The 24,329-nt window shown below is 53.2% G+C and overlaps 2 protein-coding genes across 6 annotated transcripts in view; one reads left to right on the plus strand and one right to left on the minus strand.

Annotated features, from left to right (window-relative positions):
* IST1 (IST1 factor associated with ESCRT-III) overlaps window positions 1-24,329 on the plus strand; it is a 578,781-nt gene that overhangs the window by 526,657 nt on the left and 27,795 nt on the right. The window lies entirely within an intron of this gene.
* On the minus strand, window positions 4-24,016 carry ZNF821 (zinc finger protein 821). 5 transcript variants are annotated; one of them, XM_050922922.1, is made up of 8 exons: window positions 20,569-20,656; window positions 18,165-18,705; window positions 15,742-16,415; window positions 4,347-4,472; window positions 4,033-4,181; window positions 3,001-3,105; window positions 1,730-1,896; window positions 4-934 (listed from the first exon to the last, which is right to left on the minus strand). In XM_050922922.1, the coding sequence occupies exons 3-8, from the start codon at window positions 15,782-15,784 to the stop codon at window positions 280-282; spliced, it is 1,245 nt and encodes a 414-aa protein (XP_050778879.1). In that variant the 5' UTR covers window positions 15,785-16,415; window positions 18,165-18,705; window positions 20,569-20,656; the 3' UTR covers window positions 4-279. The 5 variants fall into 5 exon arrangements, with proteins under 5 accessions (XP_050778879.1, XP_050778881.1, XP_050778880.1 ...); XM_050922924.1 differs by having other exon boundaries at window positions 18,165-18,525; window positions 20,569-20,645; XM_050922923.1 differs by having other exon boundaries at window positions 18,165-18,585; window positions 20,569-20,635.

Raw genomic sequence — 24,329 nt, forward strand, 5'->3', positions numbered from 1 at the left:
TCATTACACATAAAATTAATTTATTTTCCCTCTGTTCATCGGCTGTGGCTCGGCCACTGGAGCAGACTGTATCCCGACAGCCCACTCTCACCAGCGCTGCCTGAGCAGACGCCTCCCAGCTCCATTCCCATGTGCAGGAGCAGCCCAGCTCGGCCTGTTGTGGGAGAAGTGCGGCGGGAAGGGTCAGGCAGTGTGAGCCTCCCTCCCGCTGGGGAGCGGCAGAGGCCAGGCGCTGGCGCCCAGTGGCCCGTGGAGCCCTGGCAGTGGTTGGGCTGCAGCTCAATGCAGCGCGCTGTTGTTCTGCTCCTCCAAGGCCATCTTGCCCAGCAGTCGGCTTTCCAGCTCCACGCTGCTCACTGGCAGCTGGAAGTAGTCCATCTCGGCTGCCAAAGCAGCCATGGCAGAGGGGTCCTGGCCAAACTGGGCCCGAAGCATCATGTCCATTTTCTCTAGGCGCCGCTTCAGCCTCTTGGCCTCGCGCTCCCGGATAAGCCGAGCCTGCCGCTTCTCCGGGGTCTCATTGGCACGTTTCAGTCTCATGGCCTCCCGGTCCCTCTGCAGCCGCCTCGCCCGCTGCTCATCTGTCTCCTGCATGCGCTGCAGGCGTTTCGCCTCTCGGTCCCGCATGCGCCTCACCTCTCGCTCCTCCGGCGTCTCGTTGTCCCGCCGGCTCTTCTTGGCCGTGCGCTCCCGCTCCAGGCGCTGGAGCCGCACTTCTAGTGGCTCGTTCTGCCGGCGAAGCGCCCACTTGCGCACGCCAGGAGCCTGTGCCTCCAGCAGCTTGCGATAGGCAGCACAGTTGTTGCACACTAGGAGGATGCCCGCAGGATACACAGGGGTGTTAAAGGCAACGTCCTTCTCCTCAGCACCAGAAGGGCCCTCGCTGTGCAGGGTGGGCAAGGAATCTGCACTAAGCACTTCTGGCAGTTTCTCACTGGAAAGCAGAAAGAACAGAATCAAGGATCTCCTGCTGACACAGTGTGCCCTGCAAGGAGCCCCCAGCACAGGGCAGAGGCAATGGCCCAGCCACTAACAGCCCACCATGGTGATGCGCATCAAGGGCTTTGGGGATGTTAACATACCTGGACACATTTGCCAGAAGCACCCACATAAAGGGTGTGGGGGCAATGTCAGCAATGAATTAAGGCTGGGGAGACTGGACTCAGGAATTACCCAGTTAGCCGCTCAGATGCTCCAGCCCTGGCACCTTTGGATTTCATGCTTCAGTTGTAATTCTGCTACTGAACAGCTCATCCCCCAGAGCCTCAGAGCCACCTGCCCTGCCCGGAGACTCGGTGCCCCGACGATTCCTCCAGGAAGGACAAAGGGCAGGGGAACAGCATGGGACTGAGCTTGGCTCTAGTGCTCCACCAGACACTGGAATTTCTAGAGCAAAGGAAACACCACTGCTTTCCTGTAGCTGGAAATCCCAGTGGGCTCTGCATGGCTTGGCTAGGACCTAGGGAGCCAGTTCCAGACAGCATGGTCAGGGAGTCCTAGCCCTGAGCACAGACTCTGGATCTCCTGTGGCGAGGTTCAGCTGGGAGCAGGCTCCCTTGGCGACAGTTCCAGCTCTCCCACAAGTGCAGGGTTGCAGTAGTTAACATTTTACTCCAGTCTCCAAAGGCCGAGGTGACCAATCCAGTGCCTTCACCTGAAGCAGCCCTGTGACTCTCGGGGCCTGACGTGTCTGCATGCCGCCCCAACCGAAGCGGGAGGAAAGTCTCACCTGTTGAATGTGGCATGGCTGGTGAAGCGTGCCCCACACACTGCACAGTTTGACAGTTGGTCCTCTGAGTGGATCAGGAGGTGTCGCCCCAGAGACCCTGGGGAGCTGAGGGCTCTGCCACACACCGGACACATGTAGCTCTTGGCGCTGACCACAGCCGCAGTGTGCTGCAAAACAAGCCCTAGGTTTTCAGTAACCAACCTGCCCAGAAAGCCTGCTCTGACTGTTAAACGCTCGGTGAGCATGGAGAATCTTTCAGCTCCTCCCCAGGACTTGGTACTTGGCTTGCCCCTGTTGCTACCACCAGAACCTTTGTCTGTAGGTTCCCGGGCAAAGCCCAAGCCCTTGAAAATGAACTGCAGTGGTAGGCATGTTGGTTATGGGAGGTGAAGCTTGTTTACAGCTTCATGGCGGTGCACAAGGAGGCAGTTAGGGCTCCGGCTCTTCGAACGGAAGGGCCTGGACCAAGTCCACTTCACTATTCACTGCTGCAGCTCAGAGAGCGCTTCCTCTGTGTAAAGCGCAATCACGCGCACTTAGGGAAGGTGCCTGCAAAACCAGCCTCCCTGTAAACAGCAAGTGAGAACTGAGGCTGGGTTAGAATGAACGGCCTACAGAAGGGGTGACTTTTTTCGGTCATACCCACGGGGCTACCCTTGATGGCTGCTGGTTTGGGGTGGGAAAGGGTTTCATTACTAGTTGTACAAACACTAACCTGGTGGGGGGCAGGTGTGGAGAGAAGGGCTCTGGGAGGCCCCAGCAAGGGCTGGCCTGGTGCAGAGCTGCAGCTCTCTCTGTGAAAGAGCAGTTGTTTCGATGGGTGGGACCCATGACAGGACTGGCTAGGCCAGCAGGATGGGTCTTGCCCCAATGCACACTGCAAAGCTGTTTCTGTGCCTCATTTGAAAACAGCTGGAGATTCCCACCCGGGGCCAAAATTAGCAGAGGTCAGCCCTTGGAGTTGTGAGACGGGGCGTGGCAGAGAGGCCACGTTCCAGAGCGCTTGGCTGCTTCTTCACTCACCATTCTGGTTTGCAGCCTCTACAGTCACCTTCAATTACTTTCCAGCTGGAAATGTGTCTTTGCTACTGACAAAATCAGAATCAGGGTAACTCTGCAGCCCCTCCTCCAGTGTCGAGTCTGAACGTGGGGCCAGCAAAGGGCTCCTCCAGGTCCTTCTATCTCTTCAGTTCCTTTCACCTCGAGAGAGGGCTGAGCCCTGGTTATCTAAGTTCATAAGGAAGATGTCTCCTGGGAAAGAAATCTCCTACCTGGTACACGTGAGCAATGAGCTGCTCTCTGCTCCCACATTCCAGCTGGCAGAGTGGGCACTGCAACAGTCCCAGCATGGGCGCTGTACTCAACTCCTCAGTCACCTAAGAACAAGGAGAAGTCAGTTCAGTAAGAGTCAGGAAAAGAGATTTCCTTCTCGCAGCCCACCCCACTCTCACATGCAGTGCAGCAGGACACTCCATAAACCCTTCTGCCTCACATCACCCCACTGCCTGCACAGCTCGGACAATACGCCCGACCTCGCTCCGTTCTGACCTGGGTCCTTGGCAGTGCGGGACTATTCCCGGCTGCTCTGTGCAAACAGGAGGAAAAAGCTGACCCCATGCAGAGCTTCTATAGCCCACAAGGCAGAAGAGTCAGAAACACCATGGAGTCCACAGGTTTCTTGTGGGCACTGCATAGGGTAGGCTCTTTCCTCCTGTTTGCATGGCAGTGGCATTGGAACAGTTCCTCCACTGCCAAGGACCTAGATCAGCGAGGAGTGAGATAGGGCATGTTCTCTGACCTGTGCCAGGCAGACAGGTGGTACAAGGCAGAAAAATTGGACATGGAAGACACTTGGGACTGGCTGACAAGGTGAGCGAGGTAATATCCTCACCCACCCTGTCTCTCTAATATTCTGGAACCCACACGGCTATAACTACACTGCATGGGCCTGGGTGGTAATCAACAGCAAGGGCGGATGGAAGTGGATCAGAGAGACAGCAGAGTGGGGACAGGAGCAGCTGAGGACTCTGTCCAGTGCCATGTTCTGGGAGTGGCTCCCTTGAGCAGATATAGCTCAGATTCCCTCTGCCACCCCTTCTGTCCCCTACCCCAGAGCAGCTGCTCCTGGCAGTCAGAGAGTTCCCCAGAACCAGTATCCTACATGCCTTGACCCCTTGTTTGGAGAAGGCAAGATACATAGCACCACTCCCCATAAAGAAAACTGAGCCAGACCTGAGTAGGTGCCCAAGCACCTCCATTCTGGGGAGGTACCAGAACATACTGCAAGAGAATGAATTGCTTGCCTCATTTTCTCCAATCCGCTGGTTTCCAGCTACAGGCTGCTCTGCATTTTCTAATTCCTTTTTCACTTTCACCATGGTGCCATCCTCCTCAGAAGTGTGAGAAGAGACTTCATCCTGCGTGGTCTCCTCTTCCTCACCCTCACTGTCACCTGGAACACACAAACCAATCATTCGAAGCCCTATGCAGCAGCTTAAGGCCAACCCTAAGAGTTAGTAGCTACGGGACTCATCAAGGAGTACACACACACCCTGCACCCTCCAGCCATCCACACAGTCAGTCTCCTCCATCCATTACCCGAAGGTGCTGAACTCACTGCTGCTGGAGTCCTGATCCTGCAGCTGGTGAATTGTTGGCCGCTGGTCTCCAAAGGCTCCAGTAAAGTCACTTTTCATCATGGCCTGGCGGGCTTGCTCCTCCAGCCCTGCGAAGACTTGCTCCCCTGACAGCCACAAAGACAGAACAGTCAGATGGCTGCGTTTCCATAGCACTCTTCAGCATGTTCTTCCAGGAGCTCATTCAGGCACCAAGCTGCTCAGACACACGAGTCCCGCTCTTATCAGCCTCAAGCAAGAATCTGTTGAAAGCTCTGCACTGTCCTGCCGCATGGCACCAACACCCTTGTGCCTGCTTAGCATGGAGCTAATTGTTAGAAGCTGGTAGTGACAAACTCCTGACTGCAGCCACCCCTCCCCACCAGAAACACACTGCGCCCTGCCCATCCTCTCCCTACATCCCCTGCCTGGCACACACAGCCAGAAGAAACCCTCTTCGAACCCCAGATATGCTCACGCCACAGCCAGATGGGACCGACAGAGTATGCTTTCACCATATGCCACACCGCCTGCAGAGTGGACTAATGTCAAGAATTGGTTTTTAATCTTGTTTGTATTTGTAACTCATTTTTTTTAAAGGTTCTCAGTGTTGGTAACCATTAAAACATGTTGATTTGCAGTTAAATGTAGCTGTCCCACTAGATCTGGCAGCTCTGTGCTAAGCAGCAGGATGTGCTATATTTACACGCATTTAAGCAATTACACAGCTTAGTCAGATTCTTAATGGTTACGTGTTTTACGTTTTGTTAGCAAATGACAAATGCTACATTTCTTGGATGATCTGTTTTCCTGGTGAGCTGTCAAGCTGCATTTGGATGGAAATTGGAATCCAGTTAAAAATGCACAGACTCAGCATTGTGACATTGTTCTAAAGACACCGTAGGTGCAGGGGGATTATTTTGGGGAAGTGCTGTGGCCTGTGTTACGCTGGCGGAAAGACTACTTGAGCACCGGGGTCCCCTCTGGCCTTGGAAGCTAAGACCATTATTTCTCATTAGCCTAACAGAACTACCTGAAGTGTGCTAGATACACTGGGAAAAATGAATTTCTCAAACCCTGTTTGGCATCTCCACTGGGTCTCTGAAAGGCCGTATTAGCGGCAGTCAGTGCAGTGACCTGACCGGGGCCCAGGGCCACAAAAGCACCTACATGCCTAAGCCTCAGGGGGAGCTGCCCAAATGCCAGCTTCGGCCCCACTGTGATCCACAAAACTCCCATCAACTCTGTAGGTGCCTAAACTCACTTGACACCAAAGCTTCTGCCTTGGGGCATGTGCACTGCTGTCTCCCGCTAGGCGTCTGGGTGCCTGTCTCACACCAAGCCCGAGGGTGTTCCACGAGCCAGAGGAAGAGAAAGGGCTCTGCCACCACAGGGCTCTGCCACCTCTCCAGAGAGTGCTCTCACCGCTGAGCTATGGGTTATTCTGATATGGAGCTGACTTGGTACTCCAGCAAGAGCATGGGAATGAGAGCTAACAGATCCTGGGCCGCTCCCCCTGCTCCGATCACTCTTTCAGTATTTCTCCTCCACCAGTCTCCATTTTGTGTGACACCACGAGGTGCCTACCTCATTCCCACAAGAAACCCCTTCAGCACCTACGCTGCTAGCTGCAGCCTGGGCTTAGGCACCTTTCTCCAAAGAGGGATTGGGGGGCTTACCACACACCTTTGCGCATCTCCCTTTGACTCCCTTAGGCAGCCCCCTGCCTGGTGCGCTGGCTTCTGGGGCTCCCGTTCTTAGGCCTCTCGCCCCATGGGTTGTATAGAGGCCCCGGCCCCTAACTCAGCTCTACAGATCACAGTGTTGGTCCTGTGCAGCGTGACACTGAGTGTTGCAACCTCTCTGTCCCATTGTGAATCCCACCCATGGGGCCTCCCTGCCACAACACTAATGGTAGCTAGGCGCCTAAACACCTTGAGGATCTGGGCATCTGGCCTTCAAGATTTCAGGACCAGTAGCTCTCACTCATTCACATCTCATTTTTATTCATTGACTGGATGAGGAGAACAAACTTTCTTGCCAGTTCAACTCCTAGCTGGTGCTCACCTTTGAAGTCACTGAACTGAACTAGCTGAATAAACTGAAATGAAGAAAATATTCTCTCTGCACCTGTAGACGAGGCTGCTGCTGTCAAAAGCTAGCTAGCATTAGACTCTGGTTCCCCACGCTTAGCCAACGACTCCTACCAGTTCAGTAAGAACTTTCCTTAACATTTCGGCAGCAAACAGATACTGCTTGACTGCTTTTGATTTAATCTAAACTATTTGAGTAGGTCATTGTAAGTTTAGTCCTCAATAGATAGAATTATGATAACAATAGGTTTATTTTTTAAAAGAAAAGCTCTATTTAAATGCAAAATTAACAAAACTATTTTTTTTAAATGAAGGATTGATTTTTGTCCACCCTGATTATCTGACAAAAAGCATGCAAAACTGGAGTTAAGGTTGAGATTGAATATCAGTAATTTAGGGTAAAAGATGTCCCAATAATGTTGTAATTAGCCCCAAATCAGGCACTATAAACTCAGACGTTCAGAATTAGGGTTACATATAAAAGAACACCAACCATGGTAAGGTCTGGTAATGCACAGGTAGGGTCCCAACACAACTTTAACTTTGCCCTGCAGTGACCCTATGCAATAATCAGACCATTCTCATAAGTGCCTTCTAATGCTTGAGATGACACATTAGATTAAATCAGTGGCTCTCAACCTTTCCAGACAACGCTACCCCTTTCAGGAGTCTAATTTGTCTTGCTATCATAACCATGAATGGCCTTTCCCATGATGCTTCCATCTTATGGGCCTGTTGCGCCTTCAAGACCATAACCTGGTCTCCTACCTTGAAGGAACGTTCTCTGGCATGTCTGTCATACCAGGCCTTTTGCTCTTCTTGAGCATCCTTTAGGTTCTCTCTAGCAAGGGCTAAAGAGTGTCGGAGGGTGCTTTGTAGGTTGCTTACAAAGTCCAGAATGTTAGTTCCTGGAGAAGGCGTAAACCCCTCCCATTGCTGCTTCACCAACTGTAATGGCCCCTTAACCTCGTGACCATACACAAGTTCAAATGGTGAAAACCCTAAACTGGGATGTGGTACAGCCCTGTAGGCAAACAGCAACTGCTGCAACACTAGGTCCCAATTATTGGAGAATTCTCGTATCATGGCCCCCAAAGTTCCATTGAACCTTTCCACCAGGCCATTGGTTTGATGGTGGTACCGGGTGGCAACCAAGTGATTCACCCCATGAGTTTCCCAGAGTTTTTCCATGGTCCCTGCCAGGAAATTAGACCCTGAATCTGTAAGGATGTCGGAGGGCCAACCTACCCTGGCAAAGATGTCTGTTAGGGCCAGGCACACAGTGTTAGCCCTGGTGTTGCCTAGAGCTACTGCTTCCGGCCATCGGGTAGCAAAGTCCACTAAAGTCAGTACGTACTGCTTTCCTCTGGGTGTCTTTTTTGGGAAAGGACCCAGAATATCCACAGCTACTCGCTGAAATGGGACCTCAATTATGGGGAGTGGCTGGAGAGGGGCCTTGACCTGGTCTTGAGGCTTTCCCACTCTTTGGCATACCTCACAAGACCGGACATACTTGGCAACGTCCTTGCCCATCCCCTCCCAGTGGAAGGACTTCCCCAAGCGGTCCTTGGTTCTGTTCACCCCAGCATGGCCACTGGGATGATCATGGGCTAAGCTTAAGAGCTTCCCCCGGTACTTAGTTGGAACCACCAACTGTTTTTTGCGGCTGCCATTCTTCCCGGTGTCCACCAGAAAGAATTTCCTTGTATAAAAGTCCTTGGTCTATAACAAACCGGGATCGATTAGAAGAGCTGAGAGGCGGTGGGGTGCTCCGTGCCGCCGCCCACGCTTTCTGAAGGCTGTCATCTGCTTCCTGCTCAGTCTGGAACTGTTCCCTTGAGGCTGGGGTCACCAGTTCTTCCTCAGACTGTGGACTTGGGCTTGGTCCCTCTGGAAGCGATGTAGGTGATGGGGTTGTTTCCGTTGCTGGTGAACCGCTCTCCGCTGGTGCACCTGAGGTTATTTCAGGCTCTGGCTGAGCCTTTTGGGTATGGCTGTCTGTTGCTTCTGCCAGTTGTGGCTTGCTGGCGCCCACTGGCTTTGAGTTTGAAGATGTGGTTGCACTTGCTGGTGCTGGTTGCTGTTCCAGTTCCGGGCCTGGGACTGGAGGTGTTGTGGCTGTTTCAGTGGTTGGCATGGAATCCGGGTCCACTACCTCTGTCTGGGTCTCTGGTAACCTAGACGGGGCGTCTGTGGACGGTTCAGGAACAGGAATGGGTCTGGAAGCTTGCCTGGTTTGGCTACGTGTAACCATTCCCACTCGCTTGGCCCGCCTCACCTGGTTGGCCAAGTCTTCCCTCAGTAGCATGGGGATAGGATAATTGTCATAGACTGCAAAAGTCCACATTCCTGACCAGCCTTTGTACTGGACAGGCAGTTGAGCTGTAGGCAAGTCTACAGCTTGTGACATGAAGGGGTAAATTGTAACTTTGGCCTTTGGGTTGATGAATTTGGGGTCTATGAAGGATTGGTGGATAGCTGACACTTGTGCCCCCGTGTCTCTCCACGCAGTAACCTTCTTTCCGCCCACTCTCAAATTTTCCCTTCGCTCCAAGGGTATTTGAGAGGCATCCGGGCCTGGGGATCTTTGGTGTGATGGTGGTGTAATGAATTGCACTCGCATGGTGTTCTTTGGACAGTTGGCCTTGATATGTCCCAGTTCATTACACTTAAAGCATCTTCCATCTGATGGGTCAGTGGGCCGAGGTGAGTTACTGGAGACTGGTGAGGTGGAAGGGTAGGGTGTCTGTGGCTTTACTTGGGTGGTATGTGGGGTCTTTGGCTGTCCTCGGTTGTAGGGTTTATGGTCGGTGTGCCCCCTGGGGTAATCGTTCCCCTTGACAGTAGCTTTCTTGCTTTCTGCCACTTCCATCCATTTGGCTCCAATCTCCCCCGCCTCAGCGAGATCTTTGGGTTTTCCATCTTGTATGTACCGTGTGATATCTTCAGGAACACCATCCAAGAACTGCTCCATTTGTATGAGGAGGTGCAGTTCTTCCAAGGTTTTAACATTGTGTCCTGATATCCAGGCCTCATAATTTTTTGCAACGTAGTAGGCGTGTTTGGGAAATGACACATCTGGTTTCCACTTTTGGGTTCTGAAGCGCCGACGGGCATGATCTGGGGTTATCCCCATTCTGTATCTGGCCTTGGTTTGAAAAAGTTTATAGTCATTCATTTGCTGCTTAGGCATTTCAGCTGCCACCTCTGCTAAAGGTCCACTGAGCTGTGACCTCAATTCTACCATGTACTGGTCTTCGGGATGCTGTACCCAAGACAGGCTCTTTCAAAATTTTCCAAGAAGGCCTCGGTGTCATCCCCTGCCTTGTAGGTGGGAAATTTCCTGTGCTGTGGAGCAATAATTGGCGCCGGGTTGTTAGGGTTGGCTGGCACATGCAGCCCAGCTTTTGCCAAGTCCAGTTCATGTTTTCTCTGTTTTTCCTTCTCTTCATTCTCTTTTTGTTGTTTTTCCATTTCTTTTTGGTGTTTTTCCATGTCTCGGCGGTGGGCCGCCTCTTCTTCTTCTTGCTTCCTTCTGTGGGCCAACTCTTCTTCTGCTTGTTTCCTTCGGTGGGCCACCTCTTCTTCTTCTAGTTTTCTTTTGTGTGCTGCCTCTTTGGCTGCCTGTTCTCTTTGGTAGGCTGCCAGTTTGATGCTTTCTTCCTTTTCTTTCAGCTCCAGTTGTCGCCTGTGTTCAGCTTCTTTGAATTGCTCTTCGGCCTCAATTTTTGCCTTAGAAGTCATGGTTCCTGTTTTCTTGTGTTGGGGTGCCCTCCGGTGTTTATCTTCTGAACTGCAGGTTCTCTGTTGCCTCCTGAAGTCTGCCTAGCAACAGTGCCTTTAGCTAATCTTCAATGTTAAGTAAACCTGAAAAACCACTTTATTTGCATGTATATAGTGCTGGTAATGACTCTCAATGGGAGAGCTATTGCATGACAAAAGACCCTTAACAGTCTGGTAATGGCTTCTTGCTTAACATGCAAGCCACAAACTGCCAGAGAGAGCAGAAAAAAAAAATTCTCTTTGGTTCCCTTTTAAAACCAAACTGTTTCTCTCTGCTAAAAAGTCCTTACAAGAGAAAAGAAAAATATAATATTCCTACTGGCTTCTGGATTTTGTCTATCCCGTAACCGCTGCACACCATATCATAACCTTAGTCCCAGATTTGGACCTTAGCGTCCAAAATATGGGGGTTAGCATGAAAAACCTCCAAGCTTAGTTACCAGCTTGGACCTGGTACTTGCTGCCACCACCCAAAAAAATTAGAGTGTTTTGGGGCACTCTGGTCCCCCTGAAAAACCTTCCCTGGGGACCCCAAGACCCAAATCCCTTGAGTCTCACAACAAAGGGAAATAATCCTTTTTCCCTACCCCCCTCCAGGTGCTCCTGGAGAGATACACAGACACCAGCTCTGTGAATCCAAACAAAGTGACTCCCCCTCTCCGTTCCCAGTCCTGGAAACAAAAGCACTTTCCTCTTCACCCAGAGGAAATGCAAAATCAGGCTAGCAAATCCAACACACACAGATCTCCCCCTGATTTCTTCCTCCCACCAATTCCCTGGTGAGTACAGACTCAATTTCCCTGAAATTTCCCAGTAAAGAAAACTCCAACAGGTTTTAAAAAGAAAGCTTTATATAAAAAGAAAGAAAAAATACATACAAATGGTCTCTCTGTATTAAGGTGACAAAATACAGGGTCAATTGCTTAAAAGAATATTGAATAAACAGCCTTATTCAAAAAGAATACAAATCAAAGCACTCCAGCACTTATATTCATGCAAATACCAAAGAAAAGAAACCATATAACTTACTATCTGATCTCTTTGTCCTTACACTTAGAAACAGAAGATTAGAAAGTAAAACTACTTCTCCAAAGCTCAGAGACAGCAGGCAGACAGACAACAAAAAACCTCAGGGTATGTCTACATCTACAATTTTGCAGCGCTGGTTGTTACAGCTGTATTAGTATAGCTGTATAGGGCCAGCACTGCAGAGTGGCCACACTTACAGCAACCAGCGCTGCAAGTGGTGTTCGATGTGGCCACACTGCAGCGCTGTTGGGCGGCTTCAAGAGGGGTTCGGGGAACGCGAGAGCAAACCGGGGAAGGAGACCAGCTTCGCCGCGGTTTGCTCTCGCGTTCCCCGAACCACCCTGCAAACCGCAGGGAAGGAGACCTGCTTGCTCGGGTGTTCGGGGAACGCGAGAGCAAACCGGGGAAGGAGACCAGCTTCGCCGCGGTTTGCTCTCGCGTTCCCCGAACCACCCTGCAAACTGCAGGGAAGGAGACCTGCTTGCACGGGGGCTCGGGGAACGCGAGAGCAAACCGGGGAAGGAGACCAGCTTCGCCGCGGTTTGCTCTCGCGTTCCCCGAACCACCCTGCAAACCGCAGGGAAGGAGACCTGCTTGCTCGGGTGTTCGGGGAACGCGAGAGCAAACCGGGGAAGGAGACCAGCTTCGCTGCGGTTTGCTCTCGGGTTCCCCAAACCACCCTGCAAACCGCAGGGAAGGAGACCTGCTTGCACGGGGGTTCGGGGAACGCGAGAGCAAACCGGGGAAGGAGACCAGCTTCGCCGCGGTTTGCTCTCGCGTTCCCCGAACCACCCTGCAAACCGCAGGGAAGGAGACCTGCTTGCACGGGGGTTCGGGGAACGCGAGAGCAAACCGGGGAAGGAGACGTGCTTGATTACCAGAGGCTTCCTCAGGTATGCTGGGATACCTGCTTATTCCACGGAGGTCAAGAAAAGCGCTGGTAAGTGTCTACACTTGATTACCAGCGCTGGATCACCAGCGCTGGATCCTCTACACCCGAGACAAAACGGGAGTATGGCCAGCGCTGCAAACAGGGAGTTGCAGCGCTGGTGATGCCCTGCAGATGTGTACACCTCCTAAGTTGCAGCGCTGTAACCCCCTCACCAGCACTGCAACTTTGTGATGTAGACAAGCCCCGAGACACAAAATTCCCTCCACCCAAAGTTGAAAAAATCCAGTTTCCTGATTGGTCCTCTGGTCAGGTGCTTCAGGTGAAAGAGACATTAACCCTTAGCTATCTGTTTATGACACTTGCGTTCCCCCAAGTTTCACCCACTTAAAAACTACTTGATTACAAAATCAGACATAAAAATACAAAAGTGTCACAGCCACTGTTACTGAAAAACTGCTGACTTTCTCATTTCTACCATATAATGATAAAATAAATGGATTGGAATATAAATATTGTACTTACATTTCAGTGTATAGTACACAGAGCAGTATAAACAAGTCATTGTCTGTACGAAAGTTTAGTTTGTACTAATTTCACTAGAGCTTTTTATGTCACCTTTTGTAAAACTAGGCAAATATCTAGATGAGCTGATGTACTCCCAGGGGTACAAATAACCCTGGTTGAGAACCAGTGGATTAAACTGATTGTTAAAGACACATGACGTTTTCTCTTGTCTGACCTCCTTCATGGTGTCACTAGGGGGCAGAGTTAAGGTTATTTGGGTGCCTTACCTGTGCATTTCCAGAACTTAACACTTGTAGCTGTCTCTTAAATTCAACCCAAAGTCTGAATTTCCTGGGTTTATAATGCCTGATTTTAGGGTAATTACAACATCCCTGTATATGTATTTCACCCTAAATTACTGTCATGCACCGTAACATGAGACCTTAACTCCATTTTAATCTAGCTTTTGTCTGTGAATTTCTTTGTTAAATTATTAAAAAGTTCCAAACCCAAGAAAAATGCCACCATGGGATATTTCTAATGATTGGAAGTTGTTGCTGTTTTTCTAATTAACCTATCAGGCTGCTTTACTCCACGATGGAGCCATGTAAAGCAGCTGGGGCATAGCGGCCGCTTAAGCTGCATTTACAGCTTCTTTGCTTTGTCAGAGCAGCACAAAGCAGCTGGAGTGCACCCTAGTGTCCCCACCATCCTGTCTGCTATGTTCTCCTATCCACACATGCCAAATGCACCTTCCCTGCAGTTCATCACATTCGCCTGCACATGCCCCCAGCCCAAATGCCTGTGTTTTCCTGTCCTCATCAGTTCTCATTCCTAGCCTCTCAGCTGAGTAGATTTGATGTAACAGGTAGCTTTTGAAAACAAATACTGTCATTCTGTGTGTTATTCTTCATACCTGAAAAATTATCTTGCTGAGAAACTCATACACAGCTCCCTTTTTCAAAATGGCCAGTTCTCAACAGGATTGAGGACACTGGCTGCCCTTAGCAAATATGATCACTGCCATCCTTTGTTCCCAATGGAAGCGAAGCCAAGCTGCCCTCCAGGAAAATGGCGACTCCCCATACTATCAGGAGGCAAAAATGCTAGGCAGCGGTAGGCTAAGGACAGCCTCAGTGAGCACAATGGGAGATACTGGCCATTTTGAGAAGTGTATCTTAATGGAGGGCACGTCCTGGCCTCAGTCCTACCGATATCAGGAGATGGCAGCCATCCTGAGATAGGGCAGTTCTTCGATTCCTCAGCCTCTCTGTACAGAGAACAGTCATCCCACACAAAAACTACTCATTGCACCAGACCATGCTCCACCTCTCTGCCAATCTTGTGCAGATTTTGAGCTGAGATTGTTTGGGATGAACAAAAACCTGACATGAGGTGTTACATTTTTCAAGGGACTAATTTTTAAATCTATTTTAACCCAAACTAATTGTTGGCTTTATTTGTAAATTCTCAGGAAATTCAGTAACAAATCAGAGTACAGGTCTGTCTCATCTTACGCTGGGATTACGTTCCGCAGTCAGCGCATAAAGCGAAAATCGTGTATAGTCAAAATTACACTGAGTGTAACGGCAGGCGGAATCACCCGCACTACAGAAACAGTATTTAAACTGTTATTTTTCTCTTGTTTTTGGTTTTTTTCCTTGCTTTTGCCAACTGCGTAAAGCTGAAATCGTGCAAGTTAAATACACCTAAGATTTGACAGACCTGTAAATGCTGTAATTTTGGAGAAGATGCACTGTACATAACAAAGAAATTAAATCCCTGATTTAAGTGCAAAACTTGCTTTAAATCTGAAGCTATGGCTGGTGCCTCCATAGTTAAAAAACTTCATTGGGACAGCCACCAGCACAGGTATCAATGACACAGCATGTCCATATCAGGCAGCTGTTTCACTTACAGTTTTGTCCTACGTCCATGCTTGCCCTGCCTTCTCACTACCTATCCCACAGTCCCTGGCATGCTTGATGAAGCCGTGAATTGTGAGAGTTCAAAAAGCCTTCAGCAATTCCAGGGGAATTATGGGAAAGGAGGTCAAATTCCCATAATCCCCTGGTAAATTCCCAAAAGCCTCTGGTTGCCAGCACAATTTCCTAATTCTTTTGTCAGAAATGGAGCCAAGGCTGCATGCTCAGCAAGGACCGTTTCTCCTGGAGCTTTTGGAAAGCAGTTACTAGGTGTGTGAGGCAAGGTAGCGAAGGATATCGTGGTGGGACCTGTGTCTGAAAGCAGCAGTTCCCAGTCACACACTCCTCACCCAGTGGATGATTCCAAATAGTGCTGGAGAATGATTTCCATTGGGTGCAGTGCTGCTTCTGCCCTTTGGGTCCTCATTGCAACCTCAGAGTGGAGAGACCTGAGGCAAGCAGCAAAGAATGCAGAATTTCAGCACTTGTGGGGAGCTGGTTCCAACAGATTGTGAGCATAAAATCCTCACTCTCCTGTGGTAAATTGCTTTCCTGGATTATTACTAGTGAGCAGGGAACCATGCTATACTTGTATGTCTGTGGGGGGCAGCAAGGCTATGACAGCAAGGTGGAGAATGTACCAGAGATCACTAAAGGAGTCAAATAATTAGGGTTCCTATTCTTATAATCTGGCACTATTGGTGGGACATGTCCTTCCCAGCCTAGTCCATGGGATGTGGGCCTTGCCCTGGGTTCCTGAACACACATATAGTGTGACTGGGCCAAGTGAGTGACATGAGGATTCTCCTAAGCACAGGGCTTTGCAAGAGTGTGCAGAGGGGAGCTCTTCCTATCAATAATATCAACCTCAGTCTCCACGAGTGATGTTGTGCTAACAGCTGCCTTTCTGCAGATCACATGTGAAACCAAGGTGGTTACTTCCAGGAGCAGTGGAGGAAGACAGAAGCACCACTCCCAGCTGGATAGACAGGCTGCTACACTGAGGCGCTCAGCATCCACCCACATCACACAGTCCAGGAGCACCTGTGGGGAACTGGGGGGAGGGAATTCAATGTTACGCTCATTAAGCTCCTACCCTATTACACTGACCTAGCCTCTCAGGGGACTGATGGAGAAGTGCACTGTTGGGGTACAGATAGGCCAGACACACCAGTCCAGGGTGGTGGGATTTTCCTCTCGTTGTTTGTATGCATTCATATAGCTCCTGCGTTGGTGGTGTTGCACGCCCTTTGACAAAGGAGCACGAGGAGTGGCTTGTGGGGATAAAGGACAGTATGCTTGGTACTGAACTCACAGATGCTTTTCCACAACTTTATTAAATACAAACAAGGCTGCAGGTTGCTGCAATACCAAAACAAGTCACCAGAGTTAGAGAGAGAGCATGCGGATGTCCTGATAGTCTCTCTCTTTTGGGCTCCAGTTCTCCTTTCCACAGTCTTGTAAAAGAGGGGGATGCCTGAGAATGGCTGTGGTGGTACAGGGCCTCCGTAGTGCTGGGCAGGAGGGGAAGGCATGGCTGCTACGACCAGATGGTGTCAACTTGGCAGGGAGTTTTTCCTGAGCTCTGTTCCTCTGGGACCCTGCCTCCTCCATTCACATCTCTCGCACTCTGGCAAAAGCCTTACATAAGTCCCCTGTCTGGCTCAGCCGACACGAGTTCTGAGAGGAGCCTCTAAATACTCGTACAAGTTCAAGGAGGGACTAAAGTCCCTGTTCACACAGGTCTTCTCCACACTTCCTTTTCCAGGACCTGAACCTTGCTCACTGGGGAGCTAATGCACCTGCCCCTCCCTGTTCGGGCATGTCCATATGGCTGTAAGGGCACTGAAATGAAAGAAGAGAAAGGGAAGTTAATAACCACAGCAATAGCCCATCTAGCTCTCCTGGTATCGAAGGGTTTGGTACAAGTGACAATTTATGTTCAGTTTGGAACTGAAAATGAGGCACTTCCTTCCTCCACCCAGAGATGTTAAAAGATACAAGTGGTGTGTGAATTCTGCTATAAGAATATGGGTGGGTGGGGAGGAAGGATTAACATGCAATGAGACGAAGGGAATGAGGCCAGTGGTCCCTGGAATTCAGCTAGCAAAGATTACTTATTGCAGAACGTCAAAAACACTATTTTGCAAAGAGTCCTGGACATAAAAAGAAAAGCAACATATGAGCAGGAGGAAAAGCCTGAGCTCTGTTGCAGAACTGTCGGCGTGGATGAGAAGGGTGACTTGTCTGAATGGAGGGAGGGTGAGCTTCAGGGCAGCTATGTCTGCCACAACACTTGACTGCAGGGTTGGATGACGGCTGGGAAAGGTTTTCAGATATAAATCCTGAAGATTGGGAGAAAATAAAGGCTAAACTGAACTACCCCAGTATCGCCACTGGATTAAAAGAATTGCACTGCATCTCTTAAATCAGCAGGGAACAGGCTGTGTACTTACAGTGCCCTAATATCATGGCCTGTATTATTTTTGCATAACTTTGCAAGGTAGGATTGTTTTACAGGCATTAAATGGCAGAACAGAATTATAAAAGAAACATGTATTAATCAGTTGCCATAGCCCTGCAGGAGGGGCAGCAATACAATGAAATGTAAATACAACGACTATAGTACTTGATGTTTGCCTACAGTAACTCCTCACTTAACGTTGTAGTTATGTTCCTGAAAAATGCAGCCAGCGGCCGGAGAGAAGCATTGCTTCTGCCACGGCCACTGGCTGCGCGGCTGCCCCAGCTCCTCCTAAGTCCTCTGGCCCGTGCTTGCAGGGCCGCAGTCCGAAAGGGGCTTTACAGCTGCAGGCCAGGGCCCCGGGGCCCTCTTAGCCCAGGGCCCTGCAGCCCCTAAAGACTCTGTGTTCCGGGTGGTCCTGCCTGCCGAGGGGGGGAGGGGGGGCAGCTTCCCCACTTGCTCCCTCCCTCCCAGAAAGTCCTAAGCACTGCCAAACACGGAGGGAAGTGCTGAGAGGGAGGGAGGAAGGGAGGGGGAGGAGGCGGAGACGAGGAACTTGTGCAATGCTCTCTTGTAAAGTCAGCCAAATGACGTTATAAGGGAGCACTGCACAACTTCAAACAAGTATGCTCCCTAATGGAGAAGCGATGCAACTTCGAAACAACATTAAGCGGGAGGACGTTACCTGAGGAATTACTGTACTTGAAACAACAACATTCTCACTTTTATTGTGGTTTCTGTGCTCTTCTGAAGTTTTCCCCCTGCTATTCTACCCATTTGAGTGCAGCCACGCAACTGAGTAGTTCTGCGCTAACTGGGAAGAACAGACCATGCAGCTAACCTTGGTCTTTCAATGAGGGGGTGCCACACTTAGGGAATAATGGTGGATTGAACTGGGCAGGAAAGAGAGGGACTTGCAACTGCCAAATGTCCCAGTGTGGCCGAGTGAGGAGACAATAGGGACTAGTGGAGTGGGGAAGAGGTGAACACTTCTTCCCTCTTGTGAGCCTGTATCTGGCCATTTACAATCATAAATGGCGGCATTCACAACATTACAGAAAACTCTTCTCCAGCCCCCAACCTGCAAAATCAGACCCAAGTGGAAGATAGTACAATAAAAAGCTGCATACCTGTGGCCCAATTCCTCCTCCTCCCAAACTATCTCCGTCCCCAGGAAGAGAACCCAGTAATACGCCTGTTGTCTCCCATTCTGACTCCTCATACCGACAGTTCACCCAGTTCTTGGAGCTGATGCTCCTTGTCCATCACAAGTGCTCTGCATGGCACTCCTGGGCTCTCCGCAGGCTGGGTGGATGGGTGAGTCCCGACAGTTCGGTACTGCTCATTATAAAAGGGGCCAGTTTTCCATCCTGAGCTGGAGAGACTGTTATTGTCCTGGGTCATGTTGCATAGGCGTTTCAGTCCCTTTTTCTTCTTGTGGCAACACTTGCTTCTCCTGGTGATGCCCACATCAAACAGCTGCTCAGATACCTGGTCATACATTAACGTGTTGTGTGTGAAGAAGTTCAATTGGTCCCAGAGCGCCTCTCCCTAGACGGATACCAGAGCCTGTATATTAGCTTCATACCAGCTGGCAGCATGTTCATATGATGGTCTCCTCTGAGACATGGTGACAGAATCAGATATTGCAGAAATAGAAGATCTTGTTCACTGTGAAAATAGTGCACAACTGAACTCCAGTGTGTGCAGTGCTATAAATACAAATTACTAGCTTCTGAATAACTTCACCCCTGTGCAGTGGGGTGCAGCAAAACAGACCAGACAGGCCAACTAGGCATTGTAGGACAGGATGGGGAAGGCTATTTGTACTGTGAGAGCTGTTATGTCACTGTTTTCTCATCCACTGATCTCCCTTGACATGTGCTCAAAGCAAATCTAACCCAAATGATAGCTGTAATGCCTGTGCACTGTGTGTGTGGACGCGAGGTGTGTTACAGGCATGCTAGGAGAGACCACACAGTGGTTAGTGCCCCAAACGTCTCTTGTGAAAACAAGGCCAAAGAGTTAATGCACCAGGCAGCAAGAAACAGCTATACTGTGTCCAGTCCCAAGCCAAATACAGAGGAATAGGAATCAGACAGTACAAATTGCAGGGCAGTTGCCAAAAGTCACCCTAGCACCTCCGGCAATGCCACCATGGAAGCCTCCTCCCACTCCCATGCCTCTCTTGGTGTTTTCCAAATCCCAGTCTCAGGGTCCCTGTTATAATCTCCCCAAGCACACCCACTGGCTGTGCAGAGTGCAGCATGTGTAGATTTCTACCGCCTCATCCGTATGTAAGGACAGCAGAGAGAAACACACAAATGCACGCAAGGTGGTAGCATCAGCCAAGAGGGGTGTTTGGTAGGCCTGTTCTAGCTGCAGCATTCTGCTCTCAGGCTTGCACTCCTACCAGTCACTCCATTCTTAGCAAGGACTCCAGTCTCTCATCCCTCGCTTCACACTTCTCAAAGGAGATACATGTGTCGATGAGCTCAGTCGAGACCCCCGGGCTGCATGTAAACCCAACTATCCTTCTGGGTGGATGACAGCACATCTCCACTCCCCGCACTCTGATGCAGTCATGCAGAAACAAGCTGGAGCTATGCAGTGCCCCCTTTGTCACTGAAACTTTGTTTGCCTGTCTCCTAGCTCCAGTGACGGCGCACTACGTGTCTGCCTACAGTCAGTGCTGACGCACACAGTGACTGCAACAAGAACCAAACGCTGGGTGCTGACATTGCTCGAGAAACACAGGGTGAGCTCTCAGCTAACAGAGAGTGTAATCTAGGCAGTATCTATCTGGCCACGAGCCAGTTAAACTACCCATCTTATCATCACTACTGCAGGGAGGGAAACTGAGGCACAGAGTGACTAAAGCCTTGCCTTCACATACCGCAGTGGTGCCATTGTAGCACTTTAGTGAAGATTCTCCTACACTTACAGGACAGCTCCTCCCCTTGGTGTCATTAATCCACCTCCCCGAGAGATGGTAGCTATGTCGACACGGGAGAAGCTCTCCCACAACCTAGGGGTGTGTGGATTTTTCACACCTCTGAGCAACCTAGTTATACTGATATAGGTCAGCAGTGCAGACCTGGCCCGGGTGACTTGTCCACGGTCACCCAGTGAGTCTGTGGCAGAGCAAGGACCAGACCCAGGAGATCCTCGCACCCAGCCATGTTCTCAGAGCACACAGCCCAAAATTTCCTTTGCTGCCCAAAAGCCAAACACTGCATTTCCTAGGACACTTTCATCTGTGAAATGAGATGACTAAGTGCAGCTGGCATCCCCTGCACAAATGCATCTACTCAAGTGTGCTGCGTGTCCATCCCTAGCCTTACCACGCATGCCAGAGCACGGCCAGTGCCCTAGCTCCGCACTCTCACACAGCACAACTGCACCAGTCTGACCATCGCAGCTCTACATCCCCCAATCTGTCCCCCCTGACCCCAATCTGCACATGCCATCCCCCAACTCCCGGGAAATGTGACCAGGCAAGACTGCCACCATAGCATGAGGCACAATACTCACAATGAACTTTATTAGGAGTGGTCTGTTTCCGACGGGACATGTTTCCCTGGCCCAGGAGCAGAGGGTCCTTCCCTCGGCAGAGGGCTCACCTAAGGAGAAGAAGAACCATCACACAAACCCACTGAATCCCTCAAAGTCCCCAGCCAAACTCACTCAGGTGGCTGGGCTCTGCCCCAGTCTTCCAAGCTAACCCCAGAGTAAGGGTAACCCTGCTGTGCACGCAGGGCTCATCCTGAAAATGCTGAAAGCTGGGCACTGGCTAAGTGACCGACTGCAGGCGAACTCACCAGCCCAGCAAGGCCCGGCACACCTGACCCTGCTTGCTGGGACAAGCAGCAATCCCTCCCCGCCCCAGCAACATACAGGGAACCAGCCCATCACCCTCCAGGGACACAGACAGAACCTCCCAGGGCCGTGCACACCCCAACCCCAGCAACACTGACAGAACCGGCCCAGCGTCCTGCGCCCACCCCCAGCAACATGGACAGAACTGGTCCATCACCACCACCTCCCCCAGCAACGCAAACGGAACCAGCCCAGTGCCATGCACCCCCCACCAGCATCACACAGCCAGCCCAGTGCTCCCCAGTGACACAGACAGAGCCGGCCAAGCGCCACCTGCCATGGGCCTCCAGGAACAAAGACGTATGGGGAGCCTGCCATGCACCCCCAGCGACACAGACAGGAACAGGCCCAGCATCATCCCCCCAGCGACACAGACTGAACCTGGCCAGCATCCTGCACCCCTAAGACATCCACAGCAACATGCACAGAACCAATCCAGCATCGTGCGGCCCTTACCCCTCTCCAAGCAACACAGACCGAACTGGCCCAGCACCGTGTGCCTTGGGACACAGACCAAACCAGACCAGCACCGCCAGCCATGGGACACAGATGGAACCAGCCCAGAACCGTGTGCCCCCCGCCCTCCTGGGACACAGACCGAACCAGACCAGCACAGTGCACCCCCCGGGACACAGACTGAACCAGACAAGCACTGGCGCCCCCCCCCCCCCGGACACAGATCGAACCGGACCAGCACTGCTGCCCCTCCCCCCAACCAGGACACAGATCGAACCGGACCAGCTGTGCCCCCCCCCCCGCCCCCAGGGACAAAGACCGAACCGGCCAGCACCACCCCCCTGCCGGGACACAGACCAAACCGGACCAACACTGCGCACCCCTTCCCAGGACACAGAACGAACCAGACCAGCACCGCACAACACCCCCCCCCCCGACACAGACCGAACCGAACCAGCACCCTGCGCCCGCGCCCCAGGACACAGATCGAACCAGCTCAGCACCGAACGACACCCCACCCCCGAGACACAGACCGAACCGGACCAGCGCCGCACAACACCCCCCCCCAGACACAGACCGAACCGAACCAGCACCCTGCGCCCGCGCCCCCCCGAGACACAGACCGAACCGGACCAGCACCGAACGACACCACGCCCCCCCGAGACACAGACCGAACCGGACCAGCGCCGCACGACACCGCCCCCCCCCAGACACAGACCGAACCGGACCAGCGCCGCACGACACCGCCCCCCCCCCAGACACAGACCGAACCGGACCAGCGCCGCACGACACCGCCCCCCCCCAGACACAGACCGAACCGGACCAGCGCCCGCACGACACCCCCCCCCCCAGACACAGACCGAACCGGACCAGCGCCGCACAACACCCCCCCCCAGACACAGACCGAACCGAACCAGCACCCTGCGCCCGCGCCCCCCAGGACACAGATCTAACCGGCTCAGCACCGAACGACACCCCACCCCCGAGACACAGACCGAACCGGACCAGCGCCGCACGACACCCCCCCCCCCAGACACAGACCGAACCGGACCAGCGCCGCACGACACCCCCCCCCCAGACACAGACCGAACCGGACCAGCGCCGCACGACACCCCCCCCCCAGACACAGACCGAACCGGACCAGCGCCGCACGACACCCCCCCCCCAGACACAGACCGAACCGGACCAGCGCCGCACGACACCCCCCCCCCAGACACAGACCGAACCGGACCAGCGCCGCACGACACCCCCCCCCCAGACACAGACCGAACCGGACCAGCACCCTGCGCCCGCGCCCCAGGACACAGATCGAACCAGCTCAGCACCGAACGACACCCCACCCCCGAGACACAGACCGAACCGGACCAGCGCCGCACAACACCCCCCCCCAGACACAGACCGAACCGAACCAGCACCCTGCGCCCGCGCCCCCCCGAGACACAGACCGAACCGGACCAGCGCCGCACGACACCCCACCCCCCAGACACAGACCGAACCGGACCAGCGCCGCACGACACCGCCCCCCCCCAGACACAGACCGAACCGGACCAGCACCGAACGACACCACGCCCCCCCGAGACACAGACCGAACCGGACCAGCGCCGCACGACACCCCCCCCCCAGACACAGACCGAACCGGACCAGCACCGAACGACACCACGCCCCCCCGAGACACAGACCGAACCGGACCAGCGCCGCACGACACCCCCCCCCCAGACACAGACCGAACCGGACCAGCGCCGCACGACACCCCCCCCCCCAGACACAGACCGAACCGGACCAGCGCCGCACAACACCCCCCCCCCAGACACAGACCGAACCGGACCAGCACCCTGCGCCCGCGCCCGCGCCCGCGCCCCCCAGGACACAGATCTAACCGGCTCAGCACCGAACGACACCACGCCCCCCCGAGACACAGACCGAACCGGACCAGCGCCGCACAACACCCCGCCCAGGGACACAGACCGAACCGGCCCAGCACCGACCCCCCCCCGCCCAGGGACACAGACCGAACCGGCCCAGCACCGACCCCCCCCCCGCCCAGGGACACAGACCGAACCGGCCCAGCACCGATCCCCCCCCGGGGACACAGACCGAACCGGCCCAGCACCGACCCCCCCCCCACCGGGGACACAGATCGAACCGGCCCAGCACCGCGCCCCCCCGGGGACACAGACCGAACCGGCCCAGGACCGACCCCCCCCCCGGGGACACAGACCGAACCGGCCCAGGACCGACCCCCCCCCCCCGGGGACACAGACCGAACCGGCCCAGCACCGACCCCCCCCCCGGGGACACAGATCGAACCGGCCCAGGACCGACCCCCCCCCCGGGGACACAGACCGAACCGGCCCAGGACCGACCCCCCCCCGGGGACACAGACCGAACCGGCCCAGCACCGCGCCCCCCCGGGGACACAGACCGAACCGGCCCAGGACCGACCCCCCCCCCGGGGACACAGACCGAACCGGCCCAGGACCGACCCCCCCCCGGGGACACAGACCGAACCGGCCCAGCACCGCGCCCCCCAGGACAGCCCAGCGCCCCCCAACAGACGGTCTTACCGGCTCCACTGCTGGGACTGGCGGGGCTGCGGACGGACAAAGGGGCCGGCTGGACAGACAGACGGAGGGAAGATGGCGGCGCGGGAGCGCGCCGCTAGTGCACGGCGGGGCGGCCGGGGGCGAGCGGGGCCAAGCAACACCCCCCCGCCCCCCAGGCCGGCCGGTCCTCGCCCAGACATGTACCTCCACCTGGGCATCCCCATGGGACCCCACCCGGAGCCTCCCCCCTTCATACCCCACCTGGGCACCCCCCACCCCCTCATGTACCCCACCAGTACACTCACCTGTGGACTCCCCGTCCGTGTACCCCCACCCTGCACAGCCCCCATGTATCCCCTTATATCCCCCACTTTCTCACCCCACCCAGGTACCCCCATCCTTACCCAGCCATGTATC

This window comes from Gopherus flavomarginatus, chromosome 14 (genome assembly GCF_025201925.1).
Source record: "Gopherus flavomarginatus isolate rGopFla2 chromosome 14, rGopFla2.mat.asm, whole genome shotgun sequence".
Lineage (NCBI taxonomy): Eukaryota > Metazoa > Chordata > Testudines > Testudinidae > Gopherus > Gopherus flavomarginatus.